The sequence below is a fragment of the Protopterus annectens genome, chromosome 10.part0 (genome assembly GCF_019279795.1).
Source record: "Protopterus annectens isolate FY-2018-M chromosome 10.part0, PAN1.0, whole genome shotgun sequence".
Lineage (NCBI taxonomy): Eukaryota > Metazoa > Chordata > Ceratodontiformes > Protopteridae > Protopterus > Protopterus annectens.
Window position 1 is genome coordinate 1,720,319,887 of NC_056744.1, and position 16,204 is coordinate 1,720,336,090.

Genomic DNA, 16,204 nt, shown 5'->3' on the forward strand with positions numbered 1-16,204 from the left:
GTTAATTAGTTTTATATAGTCTTTGTCTTTGGGTTTACATGTTGTGATTTTGTGTGGGTGGTAGTTTGTGTGAGACACTATACTTGGTGAGTGGAGGATGGGTAGGTGTTTAAGCTTGAGTAAAACATCATAAGTGGATGTTTGAGCTTTTGGGTGTTGGTTTTCCAGTAGGTCAATATGCTCATAAGCAGTGAGGTGATGTACTAGGAATAGTATTGGGAGTAGGGTAATTAGCATGTTATTTTTGTTTGTTTCCATTATTTGTTTGGTGATTGTGAGTATTCAGGGTTAAATTAAACACAGAGCTTATAGGATGGTGCCTGAGTAGGATGGTATTGAAAAGCCAGGAGGTTTGGTGATGTGGGAAGCAGAGATTGGTAGTTGAAAATAAGGAGTGGCTAGAGTGGTACAAATTTAGAGGTACTGGGGGCGGGTGGGATTTGGGGGCAGGGAGGGAGGCGAGGCGAGACCGAGCGAGCTTGAGCGAGGCTAATCTGAACACAAGTTGCAAGCTTCTAAAAGGAAAGTAGTTAGAAGTATACTCTTTGACTATGGAGCTCACAGTTCCAGCTTTTTTACAATTAGAGTTCAATTTTTCAGGTATTTCCTTTACTTTTGAGTAGCCAAATTCGCTGATTTCTGGGTTTAGAAATGACACAAATTGCCTTGATTTACTACTGGTATACACCTTACTTTAGAGTGTTACTTAGCTGCCAATATGCTTAGTTTCACATTTGGTTTCAATATAAAACTTCGTAATGCTGGGGATTACGCTAGTTTGTATATGGGGACACATCCAGTGCTACAGACCCAGGGCTGTAATTTAATAATGATTTAACACAATATTAACCTTATTGGTAGGACGCTGTGGGTAGGACGCTGTGGGTAGTGCAGCAACTCTTTTAGTGTTCTAGCTGCAGCGGAGACTCTTTCTTATATTTCAAATCCTTCTAAGTTGTGGGGAGGGGTGTAGCACCTAGTTAAGAGAATGTTATCAGTTTCAATTATTTAGCCTTGATACATATAGCAGTTTGCAGTCAAATGAGTTCAATATACTCTGCGACTATCTTATAATTAGTTTCAGTGCAGTTTTACAGTTAAAGATACAATCTTGTAGAAGGTAGGTTACTTTCAGCTCAAACTAGTTCCGTACACGCTGCGCCTATTTCATTGGAATAGTCGCATTGGTATACGGCTCTCGTACGTTGTGCAAACCAAAAATAGGGCTGATTATATCAAGTATAATAACAATAAGAAGCACTGTTTAGTTACAACTTAGCCAGATAATATCAGGTAAAATAACAATAAGAAGCACTGTTTAGTTACAACTTAGCCAGATAATTACATTACAGATGTGGTAGAAATTAGCGACTACACAAACATTGTATTTTAGCAACCAGAAACACTGTTTAGTCGCATCTAGCTAGATGTATGCATAGCAAATGTTATAGAATTAGCGACAGGCAAATTCAACCCTATAAACTCTTTCCTAATGTAATTTGATAGGCTACTACACAGACAAGCATTCTATCTGTAATGCTAGCGTTCTAGTTCAGTTGTCGTACTACTACTATGCTATACAGGTACACAACGCCATTTCATATGGTATACTATGTGTGTCTAGTTTCAGGAGTTAGCAGTATCCTTTGAGTTTTCAAGAGATTACTATTTCAGTTCAAATAAACTGCTTGCATATTAGTGTAAAACGTTATAAGAACAGACACATACCTATAATAAGATGCAGCTTCTGGGTCTGAAGCACCTGGGCATTTAAAAAATGGCGCCAAGGGTAGAGGGCTAAGTAACCTTGCTTGCGTGAGTAAAGGGGGGGGGAGGGTCTAATACAGACACAAGTTGCAAGCTTCTAAAAGGAACAGGGCCTCCGTAGTCTACGCTGTAATACCTTCCACAGAGGAATCGCCCTTAACAAGGATGCAGAAGGCATAATACTGTTGTGATTTTTGTCCATTTCTTCTGACAAAATGAGAAACTAATTTAGTGTCAGGGTAGCATGTGATGCATAAACAGTTTGCTTCAGAGCCTGAAATGGACAGTTTGAAGACCTCTCAGGGAAGAAAGATTATAAATCGGCAAGCTAGTGGTTTGATGGAGACCGTGACTGACGAGATGATAAAATACAAAGAGACAACCAACATACAAGAAGTAGCACCTTCTGACTTATGTGACCGGTCCTCCAGCAAATGATGAGGGAGTGGCGTAGGGCGGGTTCCATGTATTAGTCAAAGGTGCAGAATAGCAAACCCATTGGGTACTGGCATTTTACTGAAATTTAAAAATTTCAAAAAATACCAGTAGATGGTTGTCCAAGATCACTTTAATTTGATGACTAGGGTGTTGCCTTTTCCTAGATGCAGTGGGATCTTAGAGTTGGCGTCTTTTGTTGTTTTTTTTTTTTTTTTTTTGTTTTTTATATTGTATGTGTGTTGATCTTGTGGGTACTATGTTTTGAAAGTTGAACATTTCTGTGTTTGATATTTTAACATAGATCCCCTAGGGCAGTACAGCTGCAGTAATGGTGGCCTCAGTATTTGCATTCCTGGAGATAATGGTCCTTCCTGAATCCAGTAGAGAAGATGTCAAACCTGGGAAAATATTATTAAAATGTGAGCCTCGTTCCCCAGATAAGAAAGCACCATATTCCTTTGTGAGTTCTCACCTTGTATTTGCTGGACTTTAAATCTCTCACAGTGAAGGCATGTGACAACTTAGGGGCTGTTCTGTTATGTTTCTAGAGTGTGGTCAACTCTGTTGTTGGATCAATGACCTTTAAATGATATTGATGTACTTAATTTGACCATTTCAGGCAGTATCAAGCACTCTTCAGTATGAATTGTTTTCGCTGAACTGCTGTCCATATGGCTACTTCGGTCAGAGACAAGTATACAAATGATGGGAAGTTGTCAGAGTGATAAATGCAATGACTTTTTTTTCTTTGAGCCTTTGCTAAGTAGGCATGACTTGAGTTGGGACTGCTCCCTTTATAGTACATACTTTTTGGGTTCCTAGTATCAGTGCATGTTCCCACAACATTTTGGTGAATGAAAACGAACAGTTAAGCAATGATTAGTCTGAGATGCATCTGCCCAATGTATGGCACCTTCTACAAGACTGCTCTCCAAACATGAGTAATCTTTGTATAGGGAGGTTATGTTTTATTAATGTGCTGTTCCTACATCAGTTTTCCAGCTGTTATAGTTTCATAGATTTGTAGGTTGTTAATAAGCAAGCAGTCCAAGAGATCATTGAGAAAACTTGTCCAATTTCCCATTTGCACCAAAGCACTGTCCTCTTAACTGGCTTGGTCAGAGTTGAACAGAAGACTGATGGATTTAAACCTGGACTGCAGGAAACTGCTCACTAACAGTTCATTGCTTTAATAATCTGTGCAAAGTGCCAGACATCTTCTCTGTTAGAGTCTTTCTGGAAACTTAAGAGTCAAGGGTGCTTGAGGTTAACTTTAATAACTCTGTAAAAAGCAGGAAAATAATATTGTAACAAATATTTATACTATTGTAATTAAATATACATGTTGCTGTAGTGAAAATGTGACACAATTGCATCATCACTGTAATAAAATACAAATATTTTTTAGGTATCAGAATCACAGAGTGCAGAATGAGTGGCAGTCAAGAACCGTCACATGTGAGATCCCGGTTAAAGCACCATCCAGAGAGCCCGCAGCAGTGCATTGAATCTGTGAAATGCTACAGCATAGTTCACCTTGCTTCTGTATTACAGCATCACTCAAGACATAACTATAACAGGAGTTTTGGGTGCAGTAGTGAAACACCCTCATTGCATAACTTGAAAGCGAACCTGGAACACTGTGTTCAGCCTGGGAAGGGCTCCAACAAGGATCATCTCCCTCCAGTACAACATCTTCCATCAGCTCCTAACTGCAACAAGAATTCTGACTGTGACATTGGAACCCCCCAGTTACATCATCCAACAGAGAACTTACAACAGTGTATTCAGCCTGTGAAGGGCCCCAACAAGCTTCATCTTCCTCCAGTACAACAGGTTCCATCAGCTCCTAACTACAACAAGAATTGTGACTGTAACATTGGAACCCCCCAGTTACATCATCCAACAGAGAACTTACAACAGTGTATTCAGCCTGTGAAGGGCCCCAACAAGCTTCATCTTCCTCCAGTACAACAGGTTCCATCAGCTCCTAACTACAACAAGAATTCTGACTGTGGCATTGGAACCCCCCAGTTACATCATCCAACAGAGAACTTACAACAGTGTATTCAGCCTGTGAAGGGCCCCAACAAGCTTCATCTTCCTCCAGTACAACAGGTTCCATCAGTTCCTAACTACAACAAGAATTCTGACTGTGACAGTGGAACCCCTCAGTTACATCATCCAACAGAACACTTACAACATTGTACTCAGCCTGTGAAGGGCCCCAACAAGCTACAACAGGTTCCATCAGCTCCTAACTACAACAAGAATTCTGACTGTGACAGTGGAACCCCTCAGTTACATCATCATCCAATGGAGAACTTACAACAGTGTACTCAGCCTATGAAGAGCTGTGACAGACTTCCTGCCCCTTCTGTTCCGCTGCTTCATTCAGGAAACAAGTGGAGTAAGAGCTTGGAATGTGCTATAGGTGTTGCTGCTCAGCAAAGTCTAATAACGCATCTGAGAGCTCACACCAGCAACAAAATATATAAATGTGATATATGCGAGAAGTGTTTTACATGTCAAAGTAATTTGTTATTCCATCAGCTGATGCACTCAGGAGAGAAACTGTATAACTGTACTGAATGCAGTAAGTCCTTTACAACCCAACAAAGTTTAACACATCACCAGGACATTCACAGTGGTGACAAAAAATATAAGTGTAGTGAATGTGGGAAAGGGTTTATATATGAAAGACGCCTGGTACATCATCAGGCCACTCACGCAAGGGAGAAACAGTATCAGTGTACTGAATGCAATAAGTGTTTTACACGCAACTCTAATTTAATACGTCATCAAGTCATTCACACTGGCAAGAAACCTTATAAATGTGATGAATGCAGCAAGTGTTATGCTGACAGGAGTGGTTTACTTTGTCACCAAAAGACTCACACAGGGGAAAAGCTATATAAGTGTACTGATTGTAGTAAATGCTTTACATTGCTTTATAAACTTAAAACTCACCAACGAATTCACACAGGTGAAAAACCATATAAATGTACTGAGTGTAGTAAGAGCTTTACATTGTCATATAGTCTTAGAATTCATGAACGAGTTCACACTGGTGAAAAACCATATAAATGTACTGACTGTGGTAAGAACTTTAGAGTATATAGTACCCTTAAAACGCACCACCGAATTCATACAGGGGAAAAACCATATAAATGCACTGACTGTGATAAGAGCTTTGCACAGCATTATGCACTTACAGTTCACCAACAAAGTCACTCTGGGGAAAAACCGTATAAATGCACTGATTGTGGTAAGAGCTTTGCATTGCATTATGCACTTAGAGCTCACCAACGAATTCACAAAGGGGAAAAAACATATAAATGTACTGATTGTAGTAAGAGCTTTGCACTGCCATATACACTTAGAACTCATCAAAAAATTCACACAGGGGAGAAAACATATAAATGTTCTGAATGTGGTGAGTGTTTTTTACGGCAAGTGAGCCTACAAGTGCATCAAGCCAAACATACAGGAGAGAGAGCACATAAGTGTACAGAATGCAGTAAGTGCTTTGTATTTCGCAGTCAACTGATACGACACCAAACTGTGCATACAGGGGCGAAGCCTTATAAATGCACTGAATGCAATAAGTGTTTTTCACAGAACATTCATTTGACAAACCACAAAACCATTCACACAGGGGAGAAGCCATTCGTGTGTGTTGAATGTAATAAATGCTTTTCGCGTAATAGTAGCCTGGTACGACATCAGACCATTCACACAGGGGTAAGAAATCGAAAAGAAAAGGAGAGTAGTATTGCTGGAACTGAATTCACCCTCCGGTCTTGATGAGTACCTTTGTGTGGTGGACCCTCTTCTCTCAAAATCTCACCAAGAAGACACTGAGATGTATCTTCTGTGTTTTATATAACGTATCATGGAGAGAAGTAGGTTAAAAAATAAAAGACTACTAAATACACAGATCACAGGATAAAAAAGTGCCCATTCCTGGTGTACACATTCGTGCCAGAATTGGAAAAAATGACAGTGTAGAATCCTTAAGACACAGAAACTTTACTACAACAGGGTTAGGCTAGGCTCAGGAGGATGATAGCGCCCTGTTGTAGAATGAGGTAGTAGTCCATAAAACTGGTAGGTCAGAAAAGAGCCACAAATATGATGAGGTGGACTATTGAGGTTAAGGAAGAAATTATATATTATTATTATTGTTATGCAAGAAGCCCAGATTTTCCAGGTAGAAAAGTTTCAGAAAGTTTAAGAAAGAAATTAGAGGAAAGAAAAATACTTGCCCGAGAAAAAACGTCAAAAGCTTTAAATGCAAAATTTGTTCATTAATACAACAGACACTCACAAAACATTACATAGATTAAGTAACTTTGCAGTGCCTGAAAAATGAAGCAGCAGTGAAGGTGCAAAAATATAAAGAACAACATTCAGAGATTTTTGAAAGGTATGAAAAGGAAACATGGACATGGGAAAGAAATAAAAAAGGTTTGATATGCAATGTTTAGGCAAAAGTGAAAGACAAACTAATCAAAAAAAAAACAATTTCAAAGATATTTGAAGAAAAATGCAGGCAAAATCACCCAGATATGGAAAATTTCACAATACAAAAAAAAAATAAGAAAACAAAGGGGGAATATGGAACAGAGGGTTAGTAAGGAAGACGTTATGCAAATAGAAACTGATCTTATGGACTACCTGCAAAGTGATGGAACAATGAGTCTTCAAATTAAAAAGAAAACTGGTACAAAAGTTCATTTGAAGTTGTGCAAGAGAAGCAGGAAACAGAGGCAACTCTGACACAGGCATTGTTTTGGTGTGAGAGACCAATGAGTTCCCATGAGGAAAAGTAGATGATTCAGGATGCATCTGGAGAGGATATGTCACAGGAAGATGAAAAGGATATCGCACAGGACGATGAAGAGGATATGTCACCAGAAGATGAAGAGGATATGTCACAGGATGATGAAGAGGATATCACACAGAACGGTGAAGAGGATATGTCACCGGAAGATGAAGAGGATATGTCACCAGAAGATGAAGAGGATATGTCACCAGAAGATGAAGAGGATGGGTCACAGGACGATGAAGAGGATATGTCACAGGACGATGAAGAGGATATCGCACAGGAAGATGAGGATATCTCACAGGAAGATGTTTTGCGACTTTCTGCAGAATGCCCACCAGAAACAAAGAGCAAGAAATGTTCTTTGTTTAGGAAAAAAGTTATCTAAGGGAAGAGTTCCTTGACTTAATAGAGATGGATACACATAATAAGATCAGTGAAAGAACTAGATTATAGAAAGTAAATAAGACCCAAAATGTTAGAGGTCTGATAAAACCGACAGATGCAGTAAACAGTATTATTAAGAAGAATTCATGTGCTATCACAGAAGTAAATAGGATATATAACAGATAAAGTCTTACCACAAAAACCTAGATCGATAAGGGAAATGCAGAGCAAAAATAAAATGCCACCATGAAAGCATCAATTACAGAAAACTGTAAAACAGTTAAGACAAGAAGTATGACTTTTAGAAGAATATAAAAGAATGAATATATCAACAAACATAAGTGGAAAGATGTCGTGAAAGCAACACACAGTATCAAAACAGACAAGGGTGTATAGGTTCATAGGTGTGTACTAGGCTAATATCCACTAGGGTGTTTTTAAACTAGTCATGCATCCCAAATCTCTGACGAGTTCTGGTACCCTTGAGAAGTGTAAGCAGGGGCTTGGGAGATGAAACATTTGCAAGCAGAGGCATGGTATGTGAACCATGTATAGTTTTCCTGTGTCTATATGTACAGATATGGGTGTCAAACAAGAGATGAGTTTCCTGTTCCCCATCCAGTTGTCTATGTTACACTTTAAAACCCAGAAAACAAAGGATAAAAGTGCACCTTGGTTCAAGCAAGTCACAAATGTAAGCAGCAAAAAAACAAGGACCAAGACAGCTAAAACCATGCATTTAATTGTAAAACATAAACGATAAGTGCTTTCAGACAATTCCTTCATCAGATCAATGAAAAAAAGTATGTTTGACTGCTTTAAATAACACTTGACCAATCACAGACTTGTAACTGCACCACACCTCTTTCCTCTGTGTCAGAGCTCTTACTTGTAGTAAATTAACCATTTTAGTGCTTGAGCTTATGTTCTCTCAAAATGGGTTTTTAAGGGAAAATTTCCATTCAAACCCGGGGGTTTATCAGCTTGTAAATCTGCTATCCAGCGGGCTCCTGCCACTTCAAGTTTGATTGAGTATATCACCCCCTCTTTTACTTGGTTCACAAAACTGCAATACCATAAAAGTAAAACTGTGTTCAAGTTTATTTAACTTGTGCTGATATAAAGCACTGGTATTCTTACCAAGTCTGATATCACTTAGGTGCTGCAGTATAGAGTCTTTTAATCTTCTGTTCGTTTTACCTGCACAAAACAAAGTACAGGATCCACATTTGGCAAGATGTATCACATTGCAAGAACAACAGTCAGTATAAAGCTTAGGTAGGTATCTCACCCCTGTAGTCGGGTGTGTAAACATGTTACTTTTAGATATTTCTTTGCAAGCCTTACATCGCTGGCAAAAATAAGTCCCGATCCTTTCAGTGACAGGCAACTTTGTATTGAGACTACTAGTTGTTTTGTGCAGAAGTTGCTTAAGATTTTTATTCCTTTTATACACAAACTTAGTAAAGTTGCCCACTATCGATCTAAGTTCATCGTTATTGGATACGATTTTCCAGTTGTTTCTCACAATATTACAAGTGTCTTTTATGTCACTGCTGACTTTCATTGGCACTCTAACATTCAGCTCCTTGCTTTCATTACGCACTTTTTCCAGTGCCATGCCTTTATTACTAAACCATGCTTTGCCTTTTGTTCACCTCATCTTTTTAACATCACATACAGTGTCACTTAACTGTTTATTATAACCACATTGTTTAAAATTATCAGATAACAATTCTAGCTCACTGTGAAGTTTTGAATCCTCAGTGATTAGCCTGGATGTTCTCAATGCTTGTCCTTTTACTGTGTTAGAGAATGTATGTCACAGATGCATGCTGTCAAAACTAAGCAATGTGATCTTCCAGCATAATGTCCTATATAGTGTAGTCTCAGGAGCGGCCTTAGGTCAACTGGTGCCCTAGGCAAAAGGGCTCTACGACGCCCCCCACCACATCAGTCGGTGCCCCCATCCTGGGCTACCTACACCAAATAAATACTGGAAAAGTGCCCCTGCTAGTGCGGTGTCCTAGGCGGCCACCTAGTGGGCCTATGCCTAAGGCTGGCTATGTGTAGTCTCCATTTGACCATTCTCATCTATAAAAACCTGAGCATCCAGAAATTCAATCTTTTTATCTGAGTAATTCAAGGTAAAACATAAAAAGCAGGTGGTACTTTCCGAGTATGAGACACTGTCGAAGTTCCATTGCATCACCTTTCCAAAGAAAAAAGGCATCGTCAACAAACCTACGATAGAAAAAGATCTTGCCTCTCCATAAATTCTTGGTGGTAAAAATGTGTTCTTCTTCCCATAGCCCAAGTACTATGGTTTCATAAGAATTGGCGCAGGCTATCCCCATAGCAACACCCCACCGATGCCAATAGATCTCTTGAAACATAAAGATGCTGTTTTCCAGAACCAGTTCTAGTAGCAGACAGAGTCTATGTATTTTGCTGTCATCATAGGCATTATGTTTACTCAAAAATTGTTTGACCACTTGAATGCCATATGCATTAGGAATAACAGTAAACAAGTTGTTGATGTCAAGGGTTACAAATAGAAAACCTTCTGTAACATTATTTGCACCCATAGATTCAAATAGCACATTCAAAAATTGAGGTGCATCTTTAAGCACAGCTGGTGCTTTGCTAAGAGCTGGGTTTCAACTGCTTCTCTACCCATATTGACATTGGCTCGGTAGACCATCCACTACCTGCCACTATTGGTCTTAGTGTAGGGTTATTTTGATCCTTGTGTATCTTTGGTAGTCCATTAATGACAGGTATCACTGGATGTTCAACTAGAAAGTACTGATGCAACTCGTTGGTAATGACTTGCATAGCATAAAGGTCTTCCAAAGTATTCTTTATATATGTCTTTTTATATCTTTTACCATGGCTTCTACTATCACTTCGTAAGTAGAAACTGAGCAAAACATCTCATCTATTCTTGATATAGACCACTCATAGCTGAGAATAACAACTGCACCTCCCTTGTCTGCTGGTCTAACAATGAGCTCCTTGTTGGCCATTAATTCAGGGAGGGTGTGTTTCTCTTCCTTCATCGGGTTATACAAATTCTGTGAATGTCGTGAGTTCATATATTTGAAAAGTTCTCTTTCACATACGTTCAAGAATACATCCATAACAGGGTGCACTGGAGGTATAAATGAACTGGGTTTTCTAAGAATATTAGATGTGCCATGCCCATCTTCCTTGTACAGAAGTTTAAGTAGTGCATCTCTAGCAAACAGTCTAAGATCGAATGCAACATCCCTCAATTTAGAAGGTGCTGCAGGAACAAATGACAGTCCTTTATTCAGCAATCTAATTTCATCTTCATTCAGGACATAATTTGATAAGTTATATACAATTGATTCTGGTTATATCAGACATTATTGTTTCCTTAGGTTTAACACCTAATGAATTGTAATCTGGAGCATGTACTTCTGCTTGAACAAGTGTATTTTTCCTCTGTACCACTTGTGAAGCATCTAATAGTTCAATAACCTCTCCTCGTTTCTTTTCCTTTTCTGTTGGTAATTCATTCACAGGTATTTTGGGCATGCCTGTTGACTTAGTCTCCTTGTACTGCTGCAGCTGTGGAACCCTCAGCTGTATTGTTGACAGATTTGTCTCTTTTAAGTTCATTCTTAGGCCAAACAAAAATGTGTCCTTGTTTAAAATCTGTAAAATCCCTTGTTAGCTTTCTGGTTTCAATCATTTGTAACTTGTTGTCATAATGTGTCAAAGTACAGAAAAGTTCATCATGTCTAGAAATATACTGTTCACCTTTAAATTGTGCTTCTATACCACTTTGCAAAGCACTAACTCTTTGTACAAGTACACAGTGTGCAAGAATTTTTTCCAGACCGTTCCAGTAGTAGCGGGGGCAACAGGTCAAGTAAAAAAATAATTTACAGTTGTACTTAAATATGCTACCAATACTTGCAGCCTTGTATGAACTGCAGAAGGAGGCGATTCTGGATACCACGTGGGTGCTGAGATGTACAGTCTTAGCAAGCATCAAAATCTGAAGCAATACTGATCTCAAACTTTAATCACACCCTGACTCAAGAACGGAGTCCATTCCAGTCATGGTTTCAGAAATCCTAAATATTTGGTGAGCGAGAGAGAGAGAGAGAGAGAAGCTACATAAATGTACAGAATACAATAATTGTTTTAGTCAAATAAACTTAGTTTATAAAACATCAGAAGACTGGCATGATATAAGAATGATACTGAGCCTCAGTAAATGTGAAAAAGCAACTTACTTATCATGAAAGCACATAATTGGACTAGTGAAGAAGATAGTGTTATAAAAGAACTGGCACATGTAAGACCTTGTTAATATCTTGGAATCGAAGAAAAATAAGCAATACATATTAACAGTTGTGAGCAAACATTACTGAGGAATATTTCAGAACACTGAAGCTAGTTTAGCTTTTAATAGTTGTATTTCTTCTATCTCTCGGTTTTATTATTTTAATACTGAAAACTGTTTTTGCACCCAAACTCAAAGTTCAGGCTATAAAATCTTTTCCTTTCTGATGTAACATATTTTTGGCATGATCAGCTGGCTGTAAGAGCTGGTGTTTCAGTTAGAAGAGCACAAGTGAAATGCCTTATCTCAGTCAGCTGAGGTTGAAGTGTATGGAAAGTGTGAACATCCCACTGTCTGAAGGAGGCATGGGCCTCTGCAAAAACGTAATTATATGTAGAAGTCTAAAGTTTTTGGGCTACTGATATAACAAGGTATTGATTTTCAGATTAACATAAACATTTTAGAAGGAAGTAGATAAGGAAATAAAACCAGAAGTAAACAACGCAAGCAACAGAAAGAGCAGGAAAAGTAATATAGGGCCTGACATTAGAAAAAGGCATTGGAAATTCCACAATGGTGTGTCGGATGTACATTTGGACATTTGAAAGTTAAGGAAACTCAAACTGAAGGAGGAAAGGTTCATTATGGTAGCATAAGATAGTCAATGATATATGAAAGACTCTCAAAATATAAGGAAAGTGGAGATGGACAGATGCAGGCTATTTAATACAGAATGTAGGCACTTTGTGATTTATGCTGATATACTTGTAGCTGATAGTTTGTATGCTGAAAGATACAATAATGTGCAAGGGTGATATAGTAGAAACTTGCAAACGTTTCAGTATACAAGTATACTCAAGTCAGAAGTTACAAACTTCATGACACCCATGCAGACGGGAACTGAAAGTTCGACTGCCAAGTCCTACACTAAGGCACTGTACGAGCACATCCACTCATACATGAATCGTGCCATCCCAAATAGAACCAAGATGTTCTCCTCCAAAAAAAGGAAGCCAATCTGGTGGTCCCATGCCATAAACAAACTTTACAACAGAAGGAAGAAACTGTTGCAGAAAAGAGGAAAATCCCAGGATGCAAAAAACTCCCTTACCTGCCTCATTAAGAAGCTGAGATCCCTCATAAAATCCTCCAAAGCTAGTTACGAAAAAAAATTGCCAATGATTCCAAAGACAACCACAAGGCATTCTATAACTATGTCAAGAATCTAAATGGCAATGCTCAGATCTGCTCTGAGCTACAACAGAATGGCATTAAATATACTGATCCCAAGGATATTGCCAATATTCTGGCAGATCGATTCAGTGCCAACATCACCCCCTAAATGGCCCATTTCAATACCAGAAGATTGCCAAATTCTGGTAATAATGACCACACAGGTATTAAACGCACTCTCCAAAGCTAAGAATACAGCATTCATGGGACCAGATGACATCCCTGGCTGTGTACTACATGAACTACAAAATGAACTGGCACCTCACCTAAATGTCATGTTTAGTCATACCCTCACCTCAGGCTTCATGCCCACTGAGTGGTGCACAGCTACAGTTATCCCACACCACAAGGGGGGATCCACCTTGGATCCCAGGAACTACCACCCCATCAGTCTGACGAGCCTGATCTGCAAGGCCATAGAACGTATTATCATGGAAATTATAAACAAAGGCATTGGCAACCTTAAAACACTGGACCCCACCCAGTTTGGGTTCGTGAAGGGCCGATCTTGTCTTCTGAACCTGATTGACTTCTTCGAATCAGTCTCCAGAGCCATGGATGAGGGTAAGACAGTCCACACAGCCTATCTGGACCTCGCCAAGGCCTTTGACACCATCCCCCACTTTGAAATCATAGATAAACTTACTAAGCTGGGCATTAATCCCTACATCACTCGATGGGTTGCCAACTGGCTTACTGACAGAACCCACACTGTAAAAGTAGCTGACTCCAAATCCAGCTCCAGACAAGTGACAAGTGAAGTGCCTCAGGGTTCAGTCCTGGGACCTCTCTTGTTTGGCATCTACTTCTGTGAAGTACAGGTCAACACTAAGGGACTCTGGCTAACAGAGTTTGCAGATGACTGCAAACTGGGAACCATTATTGAATCCCCAAATGATGTTGATACTCTACAAAAGGGCCTTACAGAAACAGATGCTTGGTGCCAGAGCCATGGGCTCAAACTCAATGCCAAGAAATGTATAGTTATCCCCTTTGGGAAAAAACATCTACCCATGAATTACCACATGGGTGGCAGTACACTAAACACTGAAAGTGTGATAAGAGACTTAGGGACACAGGTGGATAGTGGTCTCACCTTCAATAACCACATTGCCACAACAGTCAGGAAATCCTTCTATGTGGCACACCTCATCACTAAGGGCTTTTCATCCAGAAAAAAAAGGAGGTCAATTTCCCACTGTACTCATCCCTCATTAGACCCACAATAGAATACAATGCCCCATTTGGTATGTACCTCTCAAGACATCTGCAACAACTGGAAAGACCGCAGAAATACCTCACTAAAAGAATCACAGGCCTAAAGCAGATGCCCTATGCTGACCGCCTTAAAAACTCCAGCTATACTCTGTCGCATATCGTCTACTCTGAGGCAATCTCTGCTTAACATGCAAGGCCATGTCAAACCCAGAGCTGTTGGACATGCTACACTTAAAGAAATCCCAATCCCTCGGAGCCACATGCTCCAGGGATCTAAACCTTGTCATCACAATAAACAAAACATGCTGGAGGGATAGGTTCCTGACCCAGAGACTCCCCAGACTCTGGAATAGACTGCCCATACATGTCAAGCAGAGCGCCTCTTTGGCCGTCTTCTAAAGGAACCTTGATGATTGGATGGGAGAAAGGAAATTCACCCCGGATATCACGTCAGTCGCCCTGCTAGACAGGGGTCCAGAGAAGTAAATAGTGTGGGAAGAAATAGCCAGGGAACTGTTATGGCTAGGCTTGTATAGGCCCTAGGGCCAATAGCCTAGTACCAACCTATGAAGTAGTTAGGAAGCGCTGAAATCATGAGCTACAATGAATGGCTAAAGATGAAGAAGTAATGATTATGTGGGATCATGCAAAACTAAGAAAATAGGGGAGAGGAAGACAATGTGACAAAGCTGATATGCTTAAAACTTGAAAATGTTACAGCATGCAAGTAGCTGGGAAGCACTGGAAAGATGAGCCACAAAGAATGGCAAAAGATGAAGAAGTAATGATTGTGTGGGATCGTTCAAAACTAACTTTTAAGAAATTAGTAGTAAGAAAGGCATATTGCTGTTGAAGAAAAAGAACAAAAAAAACATGGATGTTGATATTTTTAAAATAACTTATTTTATTTTTCATCATTTTTAAGATAACTTCTTTTATTTTTCATCAACTAACTTTTAAGAAATTAGTAGTGAGAAAGACAGATGTTGAAGAAAGAATAAACTATAGAATTGACCATGGATGTTGATATTTTTAGATGACTTCTTTTATTTCTCATAATCATCTTCATATACTACGTAATCCAGAGGCATGGTGCAGTTTTATTATCCACTGATGGCAAATGGCTTCTACCTTTTTAACTTTTAATATGATACCATTTATACATTTCCACTTGCCTACCATCACCAGTTACAATGGTTTCACCTTTGTCTTAATTTATATTACAGTTATAACCAATCCTTTTATGTTATGATTCAAAGCATCAAGTCAACAGTTTAGACACATTTTGCAAATATTTCACATGTAATACGTGTATAATATGATGTTCTCCCAGCAGCTCTCTGCTTTGTCCAAGTGGTACAAAGTACATTTGCTTTCTGTTATACACCTAGTATGAGCCCAAACTAGGAGTTTTGTTGCCATCTAACTTCTCCATTACTACAGCTCATTTTCAGCCGTACTATTTACACCCCCCCCCCCCCACGAAAGAATATATTGTGATATCCCATTTTATAAGGCTCATTCCCTGTTCGGTTACGTGTTTTGTTTTCCTAACAACTGATAAAATAACTGCTTTATATACTGTCTAGTGACTGCTTTCCCAACTGCCACTTAATCTGCTGGGGATATAATAATGTTGACGTGAGATAAGTACTTTTTAAGTTAAACATGGTATCCATATCTGAACATTTCTCCCACCTTTGTATAGGCCAGCTGTAGTAAGGTTGTCCCCTGGGTGTGTAAGCTTTCTGTGTCCCTGTATTTTCCTTGCAAGTGAGATTCAGTGGTATTCTAACTTTTTCTCCAATTGAATGGTTATATCCTCCACAGGATATTATTATGCCTGGCCCACTTTACTACTAAACTTGTTTTTTTTTTCCTTCAATCCAATGTATCCTCTCTGTGCTTACCTTTTCATGGCTTAATTATTTGTCTGAAATGTATTTTCTGCCCTCACCTTTCCCAGGTCTGCCTTTATCCGTGTTTGCTTCTGTCTTATCTTCTCGTCCACT

At 39.2% G+C, this 16,204-nt stretch overlaps 1 protein-coding gene across 2 annotated transcripts in view; it reads left to right on the top strand.

Annotated features, from left to right (window-relative positions):
• Positions 1-16,204, top strand: part of LOC122813956 (zinc finger protein 107-like) — a 382,792-nt gene that overhangs the window by 116,382 nt on the left and 250,206 nt on the right. Inside the window, exon 6 of one of the 2 annotated variants that reach the window (XM_044086502.1) lies at positions 3,614-5,949. In XM_044086502.1, the coding sequence (XP_043942437.1) occupies positions 3,614-5,949 (2,336 nt within the window). Of the gene's footprint in view, positions 1-3,613; positions 6,882-16,204 lie in introns of those variants that run through there. The other variant, XM_044086501.1, reaches the window with a different exon arrangement.